This window comes from Xenopus tropicalis, chromosome 7, assembly GCF_000004195.4.
Source record: "Xenopus tropicalis strain Nigerian chromosome 7, UCB_Xtro_10.0, whole genome shotgun sequence".
Taxonomy (NCBI): domain Eukaryota; kingdom Metazoa; phylum Chordata; class Amphibia; order Anura; family Pipidae; genus Xenopus; species Xenopus tropicalis.
The window spans coordinates 15831553-15855319 of NC_030683.2; the positions used below are offsets into that span (position 1 = coordinate 15831553).

At 41.9% G+C, this 23767-nt stretch overlaps 1 protein-coding gene across 2 annotated transcripts in view; it reads left to right on the top strand.

Annotated features, from left to right (window-relative positions):
- The window catches only part of bicc1 (BicC family RNA binding protein 1), a 185731-nt gene that overhangs the window by 53472 nt on the left and 108492 nt on the right, over positions 1-23767 (top strand). For both annotated transcript variants that reach the window (XM_031905224.1, XM_031905225.1), the window contains exon 2: positions 20345-20391. In XM_031905224.1, coding sequence (XP_031761084.1) covers positions 20345-20391 — 47 coding nt within the window. The remainder of the gene's footprint in view (positions 1-20344; positions 20392-23767) is intronic.

Here is a 23767-nt window from a genome sequence, read left to right on the forward strand (position 1 = left end):
CCTTATTGGGGGCAGAACAGTCCTATTGGGTTTATTTCATGGTTAAATGATTCCCTTTTCTCTGTAATAATAAAACAGTACCTGTACTTGATCCCAACTAAGATATAATTACCCCTTATTGGGGCAGAACAGCCCTATTGGGTTTATTTAATGGTTAAATGATTCCCTTTTCTCTGTAATAATAAAACAGTACCTGTACTTGATCCCAACTAAGATATAATTACCCCTTATTGGGGGCAGAACAGCCCTATTGGGTTTATTTAATGGTTAAATGATTCCCTTTTCTCTGTAATAATAAAACAGTACCTGTACTTGATCCCAACTAAGATATAATTACCCCTTATTGGGGGCAGAACAGCCCTATTGGGTTTATTTAATGGTTAAATGATTCCCTTTTCTCTGTAATAATAAAACAGTACCTGTACTTGATCCCAACTAAGATATAATTACCCCTTATTGGGGGCAGAACAGCCCTATTGGGTTTATTTAATAGTTAATTGATTTTTTAACAGACTTAAGTTATGGAGATCCAAATTACGGAGAGATCCCTTATCCGGAAAACCCCAGGTCCCGAGCATTCTGGATAACAGGTCCCATACCTATATACCTGTATATATTGAACATACAATTTGGTAAATCTCTTCTTTAGCTTATTTAAGTACACAATTCATTTACAGAAACTGATGTGTTGGTTGTTAATGAATGACGTAGGAATACATTGCTTTGGTTCCCAGCCTATAAGTGGTTCCTAGTTTGCTAATAATTTTTTTTTTTCATCTCTTACATTTGGGATGTTGTTTGAAATTTGCAGAATGGAAACATCTGCTTCAATAACATCATCTTTCTGTAACCAATACATTTTTAAAAAAAATTCTAAATATCCCCTTTTTGTATAAATTTACATAAATGTAATAACATTACACCACATCATGCTGTAACATTGTTTGACTAAACTATAAATTGAGAAGAGGAATTGGTAAAATATGCTGTTTTAGTATATACCCCTTTCCTAGAAGCTATTATCCCACTGTTACTATAGGCACCATCTCTCCCTACTATACCTGCTATCCCACAGCCCCAGTCCCTTCCCAGAGGCTATTATCCCCCCACTGTTACTATAGGCACCATCTCTCCCTACTATACCTGCTATCCCACAGCCCCAGTCCCTTCCCAGAGGCTATTATCCCCCCACTGCTACTATAGGCATCATCTCTCCCTACTATACCTGCTATCCCACAGCCCCAGTCCCTTCCCAGAGGCTATTATCCCCCCACTGCTACTATAGGCACCATCTCTCCCTACTATACCTGCTATCCCACAGCCCCAGTCCCTTCCCAGAGGCTATTATCCCCCCACTGCTACTATAGGCATCATCTCTCCCTACTATACCTGCTATCCCACAGCCCCAGTCCCTTCCCAGAGGCTATTATCCCCCCACTGCTACTATAGGCACCATCTCTCCCTACTATACCTGCTATCCCACAGCCACAGTCCCTTCCCAGAGGCTATTATCCCCCCACTGCTACTATAGGCACCATCTCTCCCTACTATACCTGCTATCCCACAGCCACAGTCCCTTCCCAGAGGCTATTATCCCCCACTGCTACTATAGGCACCATCTCTCCCTACTATACCTGCTATCCCCCAGCCCCAGTCCCTTCCCAGAGGCTATTATCCCCCCACTGCTACTATAGGCACCATCTCTCCCTACTATACCTGCTATCCCACAGCCACAGTCCCTTCCCAGAGGCTATTATCCCCCCACTGCTACTATAGGCACCATCTCTCCCTACTATACCTGCTATCCCACAGCCCCAGTCCCTTCCCAGAGGCTATTATCCCCCCACTGCTACTATAGGCACCATCTCTCCCTACTATACCTGCTATCCCCCAGCCCCAGTCCCTTCCCAGAGGCTATTATCCCCCCACTGCTACTATAGGCACCATCTCTCCCTACTATACCTACTATCCCACAGCCACAGTCCCTTCCCAGAGGCTATTATCCCCCCACTGCTACTATAGGCACCATCTCTCCCTACTATACCTACTATCCCACAGCCACAGTCCCTTCCCAGAGGCTATTATCCCCCCACTGCTACTATAGGCACCATCTCTCCCTACTATACCTGCTATCCCACAGCCCCAGTCCCTTCCCAGAGGCTATTATCCCCCCACTGCTACTATAGGCACCATCTCTCCCTACTATACCTGCTATCCCACAGCCCCAGTCCCTTCCCAGAGGCTATTATCCCCCCACTGCTACTATAGGCACCATCTCTCCCTACTATACCTGCTATCCCACAGCCCCAGTCCCTTCCCAGAGGCTATTATCCCACTGCTACTATAGGCACCATCTCTCCCTACTATACCTGCTATCCCACAGCCCCAGTCCCTTCCCAGAGGCTATTATCCCCCCACTGCTACTATAGGCACCATCTCTCCCTACTATACCTGCTATCCCACAGCCCCAGTCCCTTCCCAGAGGCTATTATCCCCCCACTGCTACTATAGGCACCATCTCTCCCTACTATACCTGCTATCCCACAGCCCCAGTCCCTTCCCAGAGGCTATTATCCCCCCACTGCTACTATAGGCACCATCTCTCCCTACTATACCTGCTATCCCACAGCCTCAGTCCTAAGGTGCTTGTTACACAGTCAAGTACTAATTTTTTATTTTTGTGAACTTTCCCACACTATTTCTACCTACAGTTGCTGTTTATGGGTCCCAATCGTTTCCATGACCAGGCTCCCTAGGAATGATGAGTTAAAAGCCTAACTAGACAAAGTGTATGAAATGCTTATCTTTAATCTTTTACTTAATTTATTCTTGTTACGCACTTTGGCCGTTTCTCTTGCCTGGGATGATGAAAGAGCCTGTAATACTGTTTGCAAATCTCGGTGCCGCTGAGATGTAAAAATTATAGACAGAATTTGAAAGGTTATGTGTTAAAGTGAGCAGCTGAGAAAATAATTCTTTTCAAGACCCGTCCAAGTGCTGCGCTCTTCTGGTGCTCTTTGTTCCCGTTATTTAAACAATGATTTCATATCCTCCTGGTTATCAACTTGTATCTAAAGGAAGATATTTTTGTAATCTTCAATTTGGAATTATGGTTTGGTTTTGTAGTAGAAGAGTATTGCATTGCTGTAAGAAAGTACCATCGGTTTTCTGAATACCCTAATTAAATTGACATCTAGATGTGTTCTGTAAATGATAGGGCAAAAGAACAGCAATGGCCAGATCTGTGTATATTCTGTAGTTGGAGAGAATAGGCTTTAATGAAGATGATGAGGAATGTCATGTCTGTTAAATATAGCTTTATCCTTTATATAGCATTAACGTATTCGTTCTTAGCATTTTTGAGGGAGGGGGGAGCAGGAGAGAGCAGAGAGCTGTGTGTCTCTGGCAGAGGAAAACAGACACAACAAATCTTTTGACAGGTAACTCAGTGCAGCGTTTCTGTGAGTGCTTATGGCTGTATATACATAGACCTTTCTGATAAAGCTTACTTAGTTTTTACCTTTCTTTCTCCTTTAATATTAGACTATGTAAAGTTGAGGTTTCACTGTATCTTGATTAACTTTTTTGAGTGTGGGATAAAGCTACGCAGGCGATGGTAGAACATACATAGGTCAAAATGGGCTTGCAGGACACTGGGATAAAACCCCAGTAGGGCTCACTACCCAGACCCCCTCCCTGCCTTAAACCCTTGGCACTCCCCCGATTGTGGCTGCAGGGTATGTGCAATGGGGAGGAGTTGGGTTGTCACATCAGGTAGACCTTAAGGGGCATCAGGGCCACTGAGGCAGCATTCCCATTGGGCTTCTGACCCCCTAAGTCGGACACTAAACATACAAGCTCTTTGCAGATGGTGCCCTTGTGGGAATCAAACTGAGGCCCTTGGGGCTGCAAGACAGCAATGCTGCCATCATTCACTTCCCTGCACCCAAAGAAAGCTCAGACGAAATTTGATATAGCCTGAATTTTATTGGGTCCGCTTAGCTTAAGAAGACATGGCTGTAACAGTCATTGAAGTATAGCTTCAGGTATACAAAAGACAGCAAATAAGTACCCTGTAGATCATAGATCCCCAACCAGTGGCTCGTAAGCAATATGTTGCTCTCCAACCCCTTGGATGTTGCTCCCAGTGGCCTCAAACAGATACTTGTTTTTGAATTATTGGCTTGGGGGCAAGTTTTGGTTGCAAAAAAACAGATGTACTTCCAAACAGAACCTCCTGTAAACTTCCAATCCATATAGAGTCTGCCTAATAGCCAATCACAGCCCTTATTTGGCTCCTCCATTAACTTTTATGGTGCTTGTGTTGCTCTCCAAGTCTTTTTACATTTGAATGCTGCTCACAGGTAAAATAAAGGTTGTAGATCCCTGCTGTAGATTGTAAGCTCCTGCGAGCAGGACCCCCTGATCCTATTGTTACCTTGTTTAATTTTATTGTGAAGCTCTGCATAATTTGTTGGCATTATATAAATAAATGATGGTGATGAATAGTCTTCAAGCTGGGCCCCATTAGGGGACATGGACTGTTTGTTACTTGGTTCTTTGAGAGTAGAAACGCTGGAGTTGTCATTTGGTTGCTGGGCAAATACATCATTGTTCAACGCTCAAGTTGATGAAGTAAAGTTAATAATAGGGCAGTAAATGGACAGAGACAAGAAAATATGTTTCAGTGGATTAAACAATAAAACTAATGTAGTAGCTATGTCCTTGGCTATGGATGTAAAATCCATCATGGCCCATAGAGCAGTGATAGAAATCCGTATTCCTCCAAGAGAATGCTACTGGGGAATATCACAACTACGGATAATAAAGAAGACTTGGGACAACTACAAAGAAAGAGACTTATGTATTTCCCTTTAAATAAAAGGGGGGGACTGTTAACCGGAATGAGAAATACTATTTTACTGTCCAGGAAGTGATTGTTACAGCGCCGAGCGAATTCCCTATTTTTAGATACTATCTGTTTCGATGCCAGAGAAGAAAATATCCTTTGGAAAATAGTACACAGGATTGTTCTGGACATCTGTGAGGAAAGGTGAATGGCTGCAGAACACAAGGGCTGACTACTTCCAGATGTTCCAAGCTGCTCCGGGGGAAAAAAAATACGTTGGCCTCACCAAAAAAAGCAAATACGAGGAATAACTGCTGATTCCGCTGATTTATATCCAGTCCCATATTTTTCGGTATGTTGTTTTATCCGAGTGACACTCAGGAGCTTCCAGGCGCTCAAGAAACCATGAAATCGCATATGGGCTGTGGAGGTTGAGGCGGCACAATTCTAACTTGTTTAGCCTTATGTTTGTTGTAATGACTCACGGGTTTGTAATTTGAAGTATCTTAAACTCTTGAACTTGTATGTTATAGGAAGGCTATATGGGCTTTTAAGTCTTCGTTGCTCTTGTTCAAGGAAACATGTTGCTTATTTATCCGTTGAGCTTATTTTTCTCTGGATGTTTAGTCAAGAATACCGCAAAGTTTTCTACCAAAGAACTGTATTTATATATTTGGATCTAATGCTCCTTGTCTGCTGTTTCTCCCTGCCCTCCTCAAGCTTTTCCTCTTGGCTCAACTGAAAGAGAAGAATCTACTTGCTCCTCGGAGTCAGGTCCAGGTGCTGCAATGCCACTTAAGGTGGATATGGACACCCCATATTTATATATTTGGATCTAATGCTCCTTGTCTGCTGTTTCTCCCTGCCCTCCTCAAGCTTTTCCTCTTGGCTCAACTGAAAGAGAAGAATCTACTTGCTCCTCAGAGTCAGGTCCAGGTGCTGCAATGCCACTTAAGGTGGATATGGACACCCCATATTTATATATTTGGATCTAATGCTCCTTGTCTGCTGGTTATGCCTGTCCTCCTCAAGCTTTTCCTCTTGGCTCAACTGAAAGAGAAGATTCTACTTGCTCTTCAGAGTCAGGTCCAGGTGCTGCAATGCCACTTTGGGTGATATGGACACCCCATATTTTATCTTACTACTTTTAGTTCTACTGTCATAGCAGCTTCTATCTTCTAATACAGGGGTCCCCAAACTTCTGACCCAAGGGGCTCAGGGATCAAGGGCCCCTCAGACTGTTGGAGGGCCAGATTGCTATCACCAGCGCCCCCCACTGCCGCCGCTGGTGGATTTGCCCAGATCCTCTTTCATATCCCGTCCACCACCGCCGCCATCAAAGCAGACTGTTCACATTACCTCCCAACCACGCCCCCCCCCCCCGGCTTCATTAACGTTGAGTCCTACCTGTACCAGTTCCCCCCGGTCTGCAGTCCGTCCTCCATCTCGGCTCCCCTCTGTCGCTCCCCACTAAGTACTCTCTCTCCACTGCCAGGTGGGAGGACGCAGCGTGGGGCCGGGTAAATTCCTCTGGGGGGCCGGATCGGGCCTACAGGCCGTAGTTTTGGGACCGCTGTTCTAATAACTTATTGGCATAGCATTTCTATTAGGGGTAATAGGTATTTGTCTTTGAGTTGAGGTTCCATCCTGTCATTGGAATACCAGACCCTTATGAAACTTTATGCTCCGTGATTGCTTGCATTGGATGCATCTATGCTTATTAAGCGATATAATTATTGGTATTGTATAATAATTGATTAAATGGTGAGATGGTTATTCAGCCAAGTAAAAGAGGCTAATATTAAAGGGGTGACGTGGAGAACTCTCCTCGTTGCCTCTGCTTTCCTTTCTTATCACATGAAGTCATCTTTAGACATTTATCGTGGCAGTGATGTCACAGGAAAGTCCCATTACTACATGTTGGGTTTGGTTCAGCAAAAAAGAAGAAAGTCTTATATATACCAAGTTTTTTGATGCCATTTATTGAATCCAGAGCACAGCAACCGCTTTAGACCAGGAAAGTTGGCATCTTTGGAAGAACTTTGCATAATAAGATTACCTTAATGTCTGTCTTTGGTATAATAAATGCCATGATCTCTGTTACTTTTGAAAACATTATGTGGTAAAAAGGGAATTCTAGTTTAGCCTTTTCCCCTGAATCTGAGCAGTAGCTGTAGAACCTTCTGCGTTGATTCTAAGAGCAATCATTGAGTACATCTCGGCTTTGGGCACATTTCACCATTGGGAAACCATTGCTCCACTCGTAATAAATGTATCCTATTATATAAGGACCATCATAAACTCATTAAATCTGAGCCACGCTGACCGGATAATTAGCGTTTTTCTTTATCTTCCATCGAGAACATTTCCCCCCTTCCACCGCCCTTTTTAGAACAAACCACACGCCAATACAATCAGGCCATACGGATTCAGTTCTGTTGAGCAGCAGCTGAACTTCTAGGAATCGGTTTAAATTCCTAAATTTTCCCCCCAAGGTGCCAAGGTGTGTAACGATTTTATAAATAATCAGCTCACCAAGTGCCATTAATTAAAAGCAGAGAGCCGTGTAATAACGCCACCACTAGTAATTGAGCATTAATGGAGTATTTCCCAGGGTATAATTAAGCATTTGAAAGGTAGTTTGATAACATTGAGAAGGCATGCAAACCAAAAAAATCTGTTAATTATCTTTGGCTCCGGTGTATAATACACCCTGTTTTTAAATTTTGCGAGGGCTGCTGTGTATTTTGGGTGAGGTTATTAAGTGTTGAAAAGCTGTTGAGTTAGATTTAGTTTACATTGTTGTTGTTACATTACTATAACCTATAATTCTGAAGGAACCATTTGTTTGCTGAACCCTGTGGTTTTCAGTCTATGGTTGGCTTGTACCACCCATGTTCATTGTTGTCAGGGTTTCACATCTGCAACTGAGCTGTTTTGCCTCTTTATTCTTATTGCATATTGGTTTATTTAAGGTAAATTACAGCTAATAATACACAAGATTAGACTTTTTTGCTGGAATAAAGTTTGCATCAGATGGGCATGTGAAGCTTTACTTGGTGCAAGAGACCCCCAGTATTGCATTTTGGCCTCATAAGCATCGATCACAATTTAATTGTCTCAATGCACCTTAAAATGGGCAAAAGTACAGGTATGGGGTCCCTTATCTGGAAACCCATTATCCAGAAAGCTCAGAATTACCGAATTTTCTGAATTTTAATCAAGTAGTTCGGAATTTTAAAATTGATTTCCTTTTTCTCTGTAGTAATAAAACAGTACCTTGTAATTGATCCCAACTAAGATATAATTACCCCTTATTGGGGGCACAACAGCCCTATTGAGTTTATTTAATGGTTAAATGATTCCCTTTTCTCTGTAATAATAAAACAGTACCTGTACTTGATCCCAACTAAGATATAATTACCCCTTATTGGGGGCAGAACAGCCCTATTGAGTTTATTTAATGGTTAAATGATTCCCTTTTCTCTGTAATAATAAAACAGTACCTGTACTTGATCCCAACTAAGATATAATTACCCCTTATTGGGGCAGAACAGCCCTATTGGGTTTATTTCATGGTTAAATGATTCCCTTTTCTCTGTAATAATAAAACAGTACCTGTACTTGATCCCAACTAAGATATAATTACCCCTTATTGGGGGCAGAACAGCCCTATTGGGTTTATTTAATGGTTAAATGATTCCCTTTTCTCTGTAATAATAAAACAGTACCTGTACTTGATCCCAACTAAGATATATAATAAACAATCCTATTGGGTTTATTAACTGTTTTATTGATTTTTTAGTAGACTTAAGGTATGGAGATCCAAATTACGGAAAAAACCCTTATCCAGAATACTCTATGCCCCGAGCATTCTGGATAACGGGTCCTATACCTTTTATATGTATTCGTTTATAGCCAAATGTATGAGACTGAGACTAAGTTCCAAACTGTTTATGGTTGCAGTGTCAGCAGAAGAACTGTTCATAGGCAAAGTGGATTTTTTTGGTGTAATTAGAAGGAAACAAACCTAGCATCAACATGTGCAATGACCAGTGCTGGTGGAGTTGTGTAAAGGTTGCCACCGTTGGACTCTGGGGCAATGGAAATGCATCCCTTGGAGTAATAAATGGCAGTTGGATGCTTTGGCAGATACCAGGGGATAGTGCTGGGCGGTATACCGGTTTAACCGGTATACCGTTTTTTTAAAAAAAAACGGTAAGAGTTTTAAACATATCGCTATAACGGTATGCGCGCCTCCTGCTGTTTTTCTCCAATCACATCCGGGTTGCGCCCGTGCGTACGTGACGTCGGCGCACATGTGACGTCGGCGCGCACGCGACGTCGCTAGGACGCATCGCTGGAGCTGGAGGAACCACAAGTTCTGCTGGGGGGTTGTGGTTGGGGGGGTTGTGGCTGGGGCTGGGGGGGTTGTGGCTGGGGCTGGGGGGGCTGGGGTTGGTGTTGGGGTTGTTGAGGGGGGCTGGGGTTGTTGGGGGGGGGTGCTGGGCCACCAATATTTATTATTTATTTTTTATTTATATACCGTCAAATACCGTGATACCGATATAATTTTGAAAAATACCGTGATATAAATTTTTGGTCATACCGCCCAGCTCTACCAGGGGAACACTACCTGCCTGAATGCATAATGTCAATGTATGGACAATTTGGTGGAGGAAGAATAATAATGTTTTGGGGCTGGTTTCCATGGTTTGGGACAGGGCTAATTGAAAACAAACCTTAAGGCTGCAGGGTAGAGTGACATTAACGTTTTTGTGTTTCCTACTTTGTGGCAACAGTTTGGTCAAGGCTTGTGTTCCTGTTTCAAAGCAAGTCCCATACAGAATGGGTTGAGTGGTCCTCAACTGAAAACCTATGAGATGAATTGGAACACAGGGGTTCATTTATAAACACTGGGCAAATTTGCACCTGGACTTTTACCCCATGGCAACCTATCGGATGTTTAATTTAATTCTACCTGCAGCTGGCTCAAAACAGCTAATCACTGATTGTTTGATATGGTTTACTGCCCAGGTGCAAATTTTGCCTAGTGTTTATGAATGAGCCCCCATTGACTCTGAGCCAGGCCTGATCTCTAACATCATCGCCAGCAAATCCCACCAAGAATGTTCCATCATCTAGGGGGGTATATTTATCATGCTGTGTAAAAAGTGGAGTGAAGCATTACCGGTGATGTTGCCCAGGGCAACCAATCAGCAATTAGATCACAACAGCTAGAAAGCCAAAGCATTGCACCTGATTGGTTGCTGTGAGCAACATCTCCAGTAATGTTTTGCTCAACTTTTTACACAGCATAATAAATATACCCCTTAGTGTAAAGGACCTAAGGTTTAGGAATGAGATGGACAAGGCAGTCTATTGTCTCTGATACTTCCAACTCATCATCTGCAGATAGGCTGGCACTTTGCTCTGTTGTTGGCCGACCTTGACATGTACAGATAGGCACATTCTGCGCAGTTTGCTCATTCTATTAGGTGAAATATCTCGTTTACATTAATTGGCTCATCAATTTTCGCGTGAGTTTTTCTTAATCGTATAAACTCGCATATAGGATGCTCACTTATATATTAATAAGAAAAAACTGGAATACCTTGAATTTTTTTTGAGTTTATAAACTCAAGTTTCAAATTTAGCCGGACTTTGCCTAGGACGACTACTGTTGACTTCTATAGAATCTTTTAGATGGGGAATATTTACAGTTTTTTGCACTTGATAAATACCAGACATTCCAGTTTTTGAAATATAAGTTTTTTTAACGCACAAAAACTGGAATCATGGGACAAAAATTTGTTGACAAATCTCCCCCGGAACCCGTGTATGGGGGTAAGTAAAGCCTTGTCAGGAGTGGAAATGGAGGCTGAGATATATTTGGTATATAGGCCTATATTATACAGCACCCAAGGTAAGCTTTATCCCAAGCTACATTACACTGTTGGCTATTTTCTATTAGTGCCGTAAGGACAACACTGAGCCTCCGCCAGTTTCATTCAAACACAAACAAATGACTTTGCCCGCTAACCATTAACAAACCAACCCCTAATCAGCATGTTTAGGCAGAAATGCAGTCAGAACGTCAGGATAAGTATTAAGTACATGAACGTACATAATGTACAGCGCTATTTATAGTTTAATGTGCCCCCTAAGGGCATTCGTCATTCCTTAGCTTGTTTACCTTGTTTAAGGTGATTAAAAATCAGATGCATAATGCTCTAATTTTGCAACTGTAGGCAAACAATCTACTTTATATACTTGCCTGAGTATTTCCCATTGGCTACCTCTTTGCTTTGTGATTCCGGCCCAATACAAGAGGCTGGGAGAGACTGGTCTTTACGTGCGGCAGAGTTACAAATGCAATTATATTACTAAGGGACTTATTTCATTGTAGCAAATTGAACACAATTGATTTTTGAATTTGGGCTCCTTTTAATTGAAAGAATTGCAAGTTATATTCTGTTGTTGAAACACCTTGAGGCCGAGATTATACAGGACAGTGGTGGTGGTGGTGGACGGTGGTGGTGGTGGACGGTGGTGGTGGTGGACGGTGGTGGTGGTGGACGGTGGTGGTGGTGGACGGTGGTGGTGGTGGACGGTGGTGGACGGTGGTGGACGGTGGTGGTGGTGGACAGTGGTGGTGGTGGTGGTGGACAGTGGTGGTGGTGGTGGTGGTGGTGGTGGACAGTGGTGGTGGTGGAGGTGGGCACGGTGATGGGCACAGTTCTGCAGTCTAGACCCTGAACATTAAACATGGTTTTGGGGCGTAAACTGAAACCTTGGGGATCTAGCAGCATTTCAGGGGCATACACACAACCACACTGGAGACGATGCACAAGCAAATGTTGCCCTAAGCCACAGCGACCAATCCGCAATCTGCTTCTACTGACCTAGTGATATTAAAGTTATGAAAACAGAGAGCTAATTGGATGCTCTGGGTGTTACTGGGTTAGGGCATAACCCCGGATCTGTCTCATAAGGAGGAAATTCGGCAGCCTTTTGGGAACTCCAACGAAATGCGCCTCCATATGGGACAGAAGCCATACACCCACACTCTCTGTCTCTGGCACTCTTCTTGTTACAGGGATTTAATGCTTAATGATTGATAGTCAGAATGTTAAAGTTACTTTTCAATCTTTCTTCAAGCAGCAGAATTCTGTTTTCTTTGGCTCCGTGCTCCCTTAGCTTTAAAGACATGCTAAAAATTCAGAAGTTCGACAGACAGATACCTGCTCAACCTCAAATGTATTTCCGCTTTTTTTCCTCCCTAAAGAAATGCGAAACGAGAGAATTGCAAAAAAAGCTAAAACGTCTTTCCTCTATGTTAATATATGCTCTATCTTTGATGCTCTATCTTTGATTTGGTCTTTTTTTGTTCTACATCTCAGTGTTCAGTTTGTCTGTAGATTGTTATTGGAACTCTTGGAGCAGGCTGGGTGACTGGAAGGGGCCCTAAATGGGAGGAATTGTCCTGAGTACTTGGGGTACCTATACTTGATTAGTTTGATGCTATGTCTCTGTAGAGGCTATGGGACAACTTAGGTGGCTGTTCCTGCAGGATTGTGCCTAATGTAGATAATGATTAGCTATGCTGGCATCATTTTGTGGTATCTCTCCCTTTGGACTATCAAAAACGTTTGAGACCGGCGTCTGCTAAATTGTGCTTAGAAGGGATTTGGCCTTGCAGCCACGTGTGCTTTCTTCTTTTAAAAGGTTTATAAAAGATGGGTCATAAGTCCCCATACACAAGCAGATCCGCTCGCTTGGCGATGTCGCCAACGGGTGGGCGATATCGGGGAGCGTTTAGGTAAGAAAAAATAAATAATTTGATCGTTTGGCCCCAGGGTGTGGGCAGCAATGGGGCAGTCGGTTCGGGGACTGCATCAACGAGCCGATGCGGTCCCCGATCCGACTGAATTCTCTAACCTGGCTAATCGATATCTGGCCAATTTTAGGCCAGATATCGGTCAGCCAGGTCCCTCGGTTCTGCCCCTACACTGGCCGGTAAGCTGCCGAATCTGTCCAAGGGATCGATATCGGCAGCTACTATCAGCCCGTGTATGGGGACCTATAGACAATCAGGAGATGGATTCCTGTTTATAGTAGGCATTAATATGGACAACACTTAGGGGGCCACATACATATATTTTTTTTCTGATTAGGATTTTTTAGCACTAAAAGTTGGTGAAAAACTGCAACAATTCCAAATCCCAAAAAATATCCATCTAAAACTTGTCGAGATCACATAGAAGTCAATGGCAGATGTCCCCTCCCCTTTCTTTCTTTCTTTGCTTCAAAACTTGAGATTTTTAGATTTTTGACACTGGATTTTGTGCAACAGTACGAGGAAGTCGTCGTTATGTGACAAGGCAAAAAAAAAAATTCAACTTTTCTGCAACTTTTTTGTGCCTTTCCAGTTCAGAATTTTTGCGAAATGTCAGACATTTGTGGAAATTACTTAGTTAAAATTAAAAAAAAAAATGTGCCTTCTCGGTTTGCCACCTGGCTGCTATTTAATTGGCCTAGCCGGCTGGTATTACAGATTTGCCAGAAATGTACTTGTCAGTAAATTTGTAATAACTGTTCCATCTGCCCTCCAGCCTGCCTTCTACCTTCCCTAATTACCCCTCTTTGTTCCTAAAGGGACCAGCCTTAAGGTCCCCATACATGGGCCGATTCTAGCTGCTGATATCGGTCCCTTAGACCTATTCGGCAGCTTATCGGCCTGTGTATGGGCACTAATGATGGGCCTCTCTGACCAATATCTGGCCTGAAATCAGCCAGATCTCGATCTATGGGACCGATATCGGAAGCTAGAACCGTCATTATAATTTGATAATTTGGCCCCAGAGCCAAACGACTAAACTTGCCCGATATTGCCCACACGTAGGTGGGGATATCGGGAGAAGATCTGCTCGCTTGGGGACCTCACCAAGCGAGCAGATCTTAGCGTGTATGGCCACCTTTACTTGCCAAATGGCCTCCAAAAAAAGGACAGAACCTATAGAACTCTATTTCTTGTGCTCAAGGCTTCAGAACAAACATGCCAAACCTCACAACCCACATCACAGCTTTTCCAACTGATTAAAAACGGGTAAGCTGGGCAATGGTGGGCCCCAGGCCAATTGATTAATGCAACCCTGGCTCTTGAGGGCATTTGACTTGCATGAAGTGTATTTAAGCCAATAGTAGAACTTACATTTGACTCTCCGCTGGATCTCATATCGGTTGTGCCAAGTACATTCCAGGACACTCATGTTGTGCATTTAAACCTTATTTCATTTCAGTGTTTACTATTAGGTTGAACTGGACCAATGGGTTTCCTGTATTAGAGAGAGAATTATTTATTTGTTTATTTAAAGCAGGGAACATACTTGATACAAATGAATACTATTTGCACCAGCGCCTTCCCATATCATTAAATAAACCGGTTCTGGTCTTGTGAGGATTAATGTTTAACACCTGTTTCAACCAGTGGCTGTTATTATTGGACGGCACGTCTGTAATTCAATCTGATCTGTAATGGGCATAGCTGAAACCGTATATTGGCGACCACTGAAGGGAAAATTGGAAGAAAATGACATTCAGTTCAAAAATGATTTGGAGGCCAAATATGTCTGCCCGAAGTGCATTTTCTGGTTGTATTTTAGGCTTCCCGTTGAGTATGTATATTTTTCTTGTGTAATGGTCTTTGTAAATAGAATACTTACATTCTAATTTCTAGCTAGAGATTGTAACTTTTGCTTGTAGAGTATCCTTTCCTTATGAATAGGCATGGATAATCTGTGAAAGTTACTCATGGGCTGCAATTAAGTAAGGAAGAAGCTAAAGGCTGGTTGAAAAGGGCCAGTAATTGCCTAGCTAAGCTTATAGAAATGCACACTTTTATAGCGTAAGGGTAGGCCGGGCCATTTTGAGTATTTTGCTGGTAAAACCTTGGCCATGGCCACCATTCAGAGTCAATAGGGGACTATAAGGGAACACCTGCCAATCAGTGGGGCCAGTGATATTGCCCCCATTGAAAGACTATGAGGGCAAAGACAATACAGTAGATATCACCCCTATTCAAAGTCTTTGGGATAAATTACAAAACCTTAGAAATAGCTCCCAGGTAAAGACAAGATACCAGATGTCCACCTATTGGGGACAAACAAAAACACTAGAAATTGCCTCTAGTCAAAGTCAAAAGGGGGACGTGACAAAACACAAGTCATTGGCCATATTCAAGGTCACCTGGAATGGCCATGTGATTTTAAATGGTGATGGGTTGGAATGAGAACAGAACAGACAACTCGGCAATTGGGGCTAAAGTGCCCATTTAGGGGCAACCAACTGAATATAGTCCAAAATCACATGTCACTCCTACTGTTGACTTGTAGGAATTACATGCAACAGGAGGCAGCTAAGGACATTTTCAAAGGCTTTATAGGTGCTGAAATTCTCCCCATCAACCTAGAAGACTACAATACTACCTAAAATGTGCTCGTAGGTAATAATACCTGATTGTGCCTTGTCTACTTGTAGATGGTATACCTAAAGAAATTATATAGTTGCAGTGATCTTATAAAAATAACAAATCCATCTAATGGAATATTTTAGCACCACTTCAAGTTCCTGCCACTGGAATCATGAGCCGACATGAGAGAATATATTTCAACTGGAATTTTAGTGGAATTTGCTTAAAAAGTAAATTTTCTTGTTAAGTAGAATAAAATTAAAGTGGATGGGATCCCCCCCCCCAAGTGTTGGCTCTGTCCCCCAACACCGAAAAAATATGTAACGCTTGCAATATCACGCTTTTACCTTTGAAGCCTTAGAAACCCTATCTTCATTTTCCCCTTCACCGTGAAGCTCTGTAGCGTAGAGAAACCCAACACATGTTTGAAATCATGTTTAATGTGCAAACTCTTACATTTTCCTGTGAGTGATCATAAATCATTTTCAGCCGTGATTGGCTCAGTCTAAACAAAACAGCGCGGCCCGTTGCCAAGGTATCAGGAGCGATTCACTTGCTCTCTTGGGGGGGGGGGGGGGGGTATTCTCTAAACTGCTGGTAGCTCCAATATGGTGTTAATATTTTGGACTTTAAAAACTGCAAGAGAAAATATCATGAGCAAAGTCAATGGCTTTTATTTATTCATTACACTTTGCTTTCTAAATCTTTCATCTAATTTGGTATGTAATAGTATTGTACTATTGTTCCTTTTCTTCACCAGTAGAATCAGAATCGATGTTTAGAGCTAAAGGGCCATTTGAGCTATACAAACAATAAAGAATAAAGTTGAAGGTAAGCTTGAGATGCCCTCAAGTGAGCACCCATTGCTGTGGCTGCAAAAGGAGGTGCCCTTAGAAGTCCCGGTCAGCAGCAGGTAGTGAGGTGTTAGTAGGGTGTTGCCTTAATTACCTGTGGGCCAGATCTTTGAGGAGCATTATGGTAGCCTCTTCTGAAAGAAGCTCTTCTTGATACCGTTTCTTGAAGTAGGCAGTGGGTCCAAGTGGCTGCCTTGTAGGTGTCCATGACTTAGTCTTAGAGCAGTTTTGTACAGGTATAGGACCTGTTATCCAGAATGCTCAGGACCAAAGGTATTTTGGATAAGGGATCTTTCCGTAATTTGGATCTCCATACCTTAAGTCTACTAAAATATCAATAAAACACTAATTAAACCCAATAGGGCTGTTCTGCCCCCAATAAGGGGTAATTATATCTTAGTTGGGATCAAGTACAGGTACTGTTTTATTATTACAGAGAAAAGGGAATCATTTAACCATTAAATAAACCCAATAGGGCTGTTCTGCCCCCAATAAGGTGTAATTATATCTTAGTTGGGATCAAGTACAGGTACTGTTTTATTATTACAGAGAAAAGGGAATCATTTAACCATTAAATAAACCCAATAGGGCTGTTCTGCCCCCAATAAGGGGTAATTATATCTTAGTTGGGATCAAGTACAGGTACTGTTTTATTATTACAGAGAAAAGGGAATCATTTAACCATTAAATAAACCCAATAGGGCTGTTCTGCCCCAATAAGGGGTAATTATATCTTAGTTGGGATCAAGTACAGGTACTGTTTTATTATTACAGAGAAAAGGGAATCATTTAACCATTAAATAAACCCAATAGGACTGTTCTGCCCCCAATAAGGGGTAATTATATCTTAGTTGGGATCAAGTACAGGTACTGTTTTATTATTATAGAGAAAAGGGAATCATTTAACCATTAAATAAACCCAATAGGGCTGTTCTGCCCCCAATAAGGGGTAATTATATCTTAGTTGGGATCAAGTACAGGTACTGTTTTATTATTACAGAGAAAAGGGAATCATTTAACCATTAAATAAACCCAATAGGGCTGTTCTGCCCCAATAAGGGGTAATTATATCTTAGTTGGGATCAAGTACAGGTACTGTTTTATTATTACAGAGAAAAGGGAATCATTTAACCATTAAATAAACCCAATAGGGCTGTTCTGCCCCAATAAGGGGTAATTATATCTTAGTTGGGATCAAGTTCAGGTACTGTTTTATTATTACAGAGAAAAGGGAAATCCGTTTTAAAATTCGAAATTATGGAGTCTATGGGAGACGGCCTTTCCATAATTCGGAGCTTTCTGGATAACTGGTTTCCGGATAACAGATCCCATACCTGTACTGCTTGTTGTCGTCAACTTTTTTTGTATGTGTATTGTAGTGGGGTGGAGATGGGCTTACACACTTGTGTGTATGTTTATATAATGCCATTCTTGTCAAGGTATAATTGGACGATTTAATGTAGAACCGAAGTAGCCTGAAAACCTTTGCCCATATTCATTGTTTATATGGTCTTTAGCCCTACTATGCAGAAAGCACCTGGGGCTGAGCATGTTAAAGTGTATGGAAAAGACAGAGCTTTAGAACAGGTAGTGTATAGTGTCTGCATATAGTAATGGAGCAAGCCAGAGAATGTGAGTACATAGCAAGCTCCACTTGGGTGTGGAGTGATGTGAATGCTGGACAGTCTATGTGAAGCTGATGCCCCGGTTCCACTAAACAATCAGGTTAAACTGTTAAATGTTTAATAAAATGATCCTTTCTATTTAAAGATATTTGTGGTTAATGATAGCAGCGTCTGCCCGATCACGGCTGAAGCCAAAATGATTGCGCACAAATCCAGACTTCATGTCGGACATGACTGGTATGAAAGATATCGGGAGCCAACTCCAGCTATTTCATTATCACTAAATTGAGCAATTAATTTGTCTCCGCTTTTCATCCTGTTGGAAAGACATTACTGTGCGCTCACCTAGATCTCTGGCCTTCTTCAAGAAACCTTCCAGGTCATGATGATCTTTAGACTTGTTTGCTTATTTTTTAGGCATTCTTGTCTTGGCACTGTAGGTGTTTTGCCCAGTAAAAAAAAAAAAAAAAGAAACTACTGGGTATACATCTGGAAACAATGATATTTCTTGAAAGTAGTTGAAGGTAACAGACCTTTGCAGATCTGATGGTGTTTTAGACTGACTTTGAGCTCCTTAGGACTTTTATCCCTTTATGTAATAAAAGGCACCTGGGGCCCTGGGGCCAAATGATCGAATTATAATGGCGGCAATGGGGCAGTCGGTTCGGGGACCACATCAATGAGCCGATGCAGTCCCTGATCCGACTAAATCTTTTAACCTGCCCAATCGATATCTGGCCAATTTCAGGCCAGATATCAGTCAGGCAGGCCCCTCGTTCCTGCCCCTACACAGGCCAATAAGCTGCTGAATCGCCCCAAGGGAATGATATCGGCAGCTACAATCGGCCCATGTTTGCCCAGGAGCAGTAACCCATAGCAACCAATAACATGTTTGCTTTTGAACAGGTGACCTGTAAATTCTACCTGCTGACTGGTTGCTATGGGTTACTGCTCCTTGGCCTTTTATTACATAAGCCCTAAAGATATTACTGGCACAGTGCAGTATATATCCTTTGGCTCTTGGTTTAGGGGATTGTTGGGGGTTTGGGAAAGATTAGGTGGAAAGTAGTGGGAATAGGCACATGTGGATCAAGGAATGGCCTAAATTATCCCAAATTTTCAATGCAAAATTAGGTGGAAAGTAGTGAGAGAGCTATTTTAAATGCTAATGTCTCTTACTTTATCTTTTCTTTTTTTTTTTTTAATGGCTGTGGTTGAACAGACATCTATAACATCTATACCAATAGACTAGAGCAGTGGTTCTCAACCTTCCTAATGCCGCAACCCTTTAATACAGTTCCTCATGTTGTGCTGACCCCCCAACAATAAAATGATTTCTAAGACCATTGGAAATATGTGTTTTCCCTTGGTCACAGGTTGAGAACCGCTGGTTTATCTCTTCCTGTTCTCTGGTTCTGACTCTGGAAACAATGTAGCCGGAGTCAGTTCTCCTCCAGGTCTGCTAATCAGTCGGCTTCTGTTATTTTGTTACGACAGTCAGAACCAGCAGTGCAGAAAAGGTATAAGTCAGTGGTTCTCAACCTTCCTCATGTTGTGGTTACCCCCCAACCATAAAATTATTCCTAACACCATCGGAAATGTGTGTTTTCCGATGGTCTTAGGCGACCCCTGTGAAAGGGTTGTTCGACCCCCAAAGGGGTCCCGACCCACAGGTTGAGAAGCGCTGGACTAGAGGCTGTTGGATCTTTACGAATGAGCTGCTTAGCTGAAGACTTGTGATATATTTGCAAAATATATACACATTTAGGTTTTCCAAGTCATTTAATGTGATACCTCTACCTAACGAACAAAATGAATTCAGGAAGATAAAAGTTGAATGAACTTGGACAGGAAAGATACGTGGGTTAGATGCTATGGGCAGTGCTCCTTATCCCCAGTTAATTGCTGTGGGTTAGCCAAGTAAAGGTGTGACAAACGTTCAGGAACTGTATGGATACAAGTAAAAACTACTTGATGGGTCAAATGGCTGATGCCCTTAATTTACATAAGAGTATTAAATTACCTGCTGAGTGATTGCTCTGGTTTCTGCTATATAACATGGCAAATTTTGTCAGTTTTCCCATACATTTTGCAATTTTTTGACATGTCCAAGTGCAAAGTTTCGAAAATACATATGTAGTGCTATCACTTTATCCACCATCATCTAAATTCTGCTTTAGTTCGTACATACATGAATGAAGTTGTTAGTGCATACAAGGTAACTGATAGCCAGTAATCCAGGTGCATTATACAGTGAATATACTATGTTTATTATAGTCCGTATAATTAGCAATTAAATACGTATTACTGCTTTATCCTTAGGTAACCCCATTGGGGGTCTCAATTTGAATTCATATTGTGATATTCTAACAAGTAGATATTAATTAATGAGATTAAAAAAAAAAATGCCAGCAGTAAGCCATAAAGCCATACCCATCATATGTAGTTCCTTCCCAGACACGTTACATGCAGGAATGATTTTTTCTGGTATCTACATATCGACAGTTCTCTGTACTTAAACAATTGTGGTTTTTTTTTTCTACAGCTGCTGCTGAAGGAAAAGGAAAAAGTGGGGAAGATTTCTTTCAGAAGGTAAGATGTTGCATTATGGGAAATGTGTGTGCAATTTTTCGAACCATTTCTAGTGGTATTTACTCACTGATACCTACCTACCTGCCTTTAATAAACATTAGTAATGTTGGCTCCCAATGAGGTGACAGTTTTTACTATTGGCTAATGGGCGCCTACTTATATCTACTAATAAACATAATGGCTCACAGATACCTGTCTGGTATTAACTGATAGTGCTGCTGGCTTCAGACTCTTGCCTTTATTGGTTAGTAGTGATTTTGGTTCTCAGACACCTAGTAGGGATATTGTCTTACCAATTCTTGCCTTAATTTACAAGTAATGCTGATTTATGGACATTGTTCTTTAGCTGTAGTGTTTGAACCCTACCTGTCCTGGTATTATAGCTCCTTCTATATGTTCTGCTGGAGACACAAGGAGAAACTCATTATCCAGCACAATATCTTACTCTGCCATCCATCCCTAGCCCTGTATCTATAAGATTTGTGCTCCAGATGACCATTGGTGTATATTGCATGTGTTTTTCATTTATGGTGTTTGTTATTCTGGTCCTTCACCCCTTGTAAAATATTTGCCTGCTGTAGACCCACCAGGAGTTACCTATGAGAGGGAATGTGTGTAAAGATGGCCTTTCACTCACTGACCTTGGGTTTTTTGGCTGATCAGCCTGTGTCTAAACCCATGGATACTGAGTGAAAAATAGCATTGTTGTATTTACTTGGGCCCAGGGCCTGAGCAAGAGGATCCAAGGAGAAGGAAGAACTGAGGCTCCAAGCACCATCTAGTTGGCGAATGTCCCATGTCCCTGCTAAGTAGCGTAGCTGGCAGGTTATCCCTAGCACCACCATGCTTAAAGGTTGAAGCAAAATGGTCACAATTGGCCACATTGCCAGGCCGGATCTGAGCATGTTTGGTCACCTTAACTCTCCAATGTTCTAAAAGGAACTAATCGGACAACAAGACTTTGTTTCCTACAATAAATTAGGGATGCACGGATTCGGTTTGGGATTCTGGCCGAATCCAGGCTTTTTTTGAAGGATTCAGCGTCGGCCGAATCCGAGGTCCTGGCCGAACCGAATCCGAATTAGCATTAATTGTCATATGCTAATTAGAATTCAGAAGGGGTTAAATGGTCAGGGGAAAAAAATTTCACCACACGCGCAGAAAACCCCTTCCGATCCTAGTCACCATATATGTGGTGTGGATTCGGTTCAGGATTTGGGCCGAATCCAGGCTTTTTTTTTTTGAAGGGTTCGGCTGAATCCGTGGTCCCGGGCAAATAGAACCCAAATCCTAATTAGCATAAATTAGCATATGCTAATTAGACTTTAGAAAGGGTTAAATCAGTGATCCCCAACCAGTGGCTCGGGGGGTAACATGTTGCTCCCCAACCCCTTGGCTGTTGCTCTCCGTGCCCCCAAACCAGGGAGTTATTTTTGAATTCCTGACTTGGGGGCAAGTTTTGGTTGAATAAAAACAAGATTTCCTACCAAATAAAGCCCCCTGTAAGCTGATAGGGAGCATAGAGGCCCCTAATAGCCAATCACAGCCCTTATTTGGCTCCTCCATGAACTTTTATGGTGCTTGTGTTGCTCTCCAAGTCTTTTTATATTTGACTGTGGCTCACGAGTAAGAAAGGTTTGGGGATCCCTGGGTTAAATGGTCAGGGGAAAAAAAATTTTCGCCGCGCTCACAGAAAACCCCTTCCGATCCTAATCACAATATGTGATGTAACCGAATCCTTCAGGGTGTGTTCGGGGGTTCAGCCGAACCCAAAACATTGGGTTTGGTGCATCCCTATCATAACTAGAGTTCTTCTTTTTCGTTTCAGTTTATATGGACATCACGGTGGTACATGGCAGGGGCCCCGGGTTTAATTTTAACAAGGGGTAGAGTTTATATGCTCATCTGTCCTTCCATTCCTCAGACTAACATATTCTAGTTCAATGGTGCCTTGGGTTTGAAGCTCCGCTGCGGCAGTGAGCCAATGAATGATGTCTATAAAGCAGAATATATTGGCGCTATATAAAACCTAACAGATTCTAAAAGAATAACTTGTGTATTTTACAGCGAGAATGAGAATATTTACCTACTGAAATATTTAATGCTGAGCTCTCTGGTCTTGCAGTAAAGTCACAATGGGCAGGTTCGTTCCAGACCTTCGTTGCTGCTCGCTGGCACTCGAGCGCGATTTCATTCTCTCTAACTGGGCAGTCTGACTCATCATTTTCTCTTTGTGTTTTTGTTGGAATCCTCTTTTATTTGCAAGTTTTACTGAAGAACGGACATGTGTTTCTCATATTGTTTTGAATGGAATCTGAGCAGTACTTGTAATGGCCATCAGGGGGCTGGTTAGAACGTTCTCCAAACATGAGGTTGTCTTCCTTTTATATTAATAAAGGATTAGATTTGTTCCTATTGCGTTAATAACAGGATCAATCAAATGCTATAATTTTCCTCTAAATAGAATTTTATGGGAATTCTCTGGCACCGACGTGCAGCGCCTCTTATTTTTGTGGGATGAGAAAGCGGTGTTTGTCGTCTGTGTGACAGGGTGGGGAAAAGGATAGTTAAAGCAACCCAGAATAAGTGAAGATTTAAGGTAATTGTCTAGTTTCTTAAATACAGGTATGGGGTCCGTTATCCAGAAACCCGATATCCAGAAAGCTCTGAATTACGGAAAGCCTCTCTCCTATAGTCTCAATTTTAATCAAATAATTCAGATTTTTAAAACTGATTCCCTTTTCTCTGTAATAATAAAACAGTACCTGTACTTGATCCCAACTAAGATATAATTACCCCTTATTGGGGCAGAACAGTCCTATTGGGTTTATTTCATGGTTAAATGATTCCCTTTTCTCTGTAATAATAAAACAGTACCTGTACTTGATCCCAACTAAGATATAATTACCCCTTATTGGGGGCAGAACAGCCCTATTGGGTTTATTTAATGGTTAAATGATTCCCTTTTCTCTGTAATAATAAAACAGTACCTGTACTTGATCCCAACTAAGATATAATTACCCCTTATTGGGGGCAGAACAGCCCTATTGGGTTTATTTCATGGTTAAATGATTCCCTTTTCTCTGTAATAATAAAACAGTACCTGTACTTGATCCCAACTAAGATATAATTACCCCTTATTGGGGGCAGAACAGCCCTATTGGGTTTATTTAATGGTTAAATGATTCCCTTTTCTCTGTAATAATAAAACAGTACCTGTACTTGATCCCAACTAAGATATAATTACCCCTTATTGGGGGCAGAACAGTCCTATTGGGTTTATTTAATGGTTAAATGATTCCCTTTTCTCTGTAATAATAAAACAGTACCTGTACTTGATCCCAACTAAGATATAATTACCCCTTATTGGGGCAGA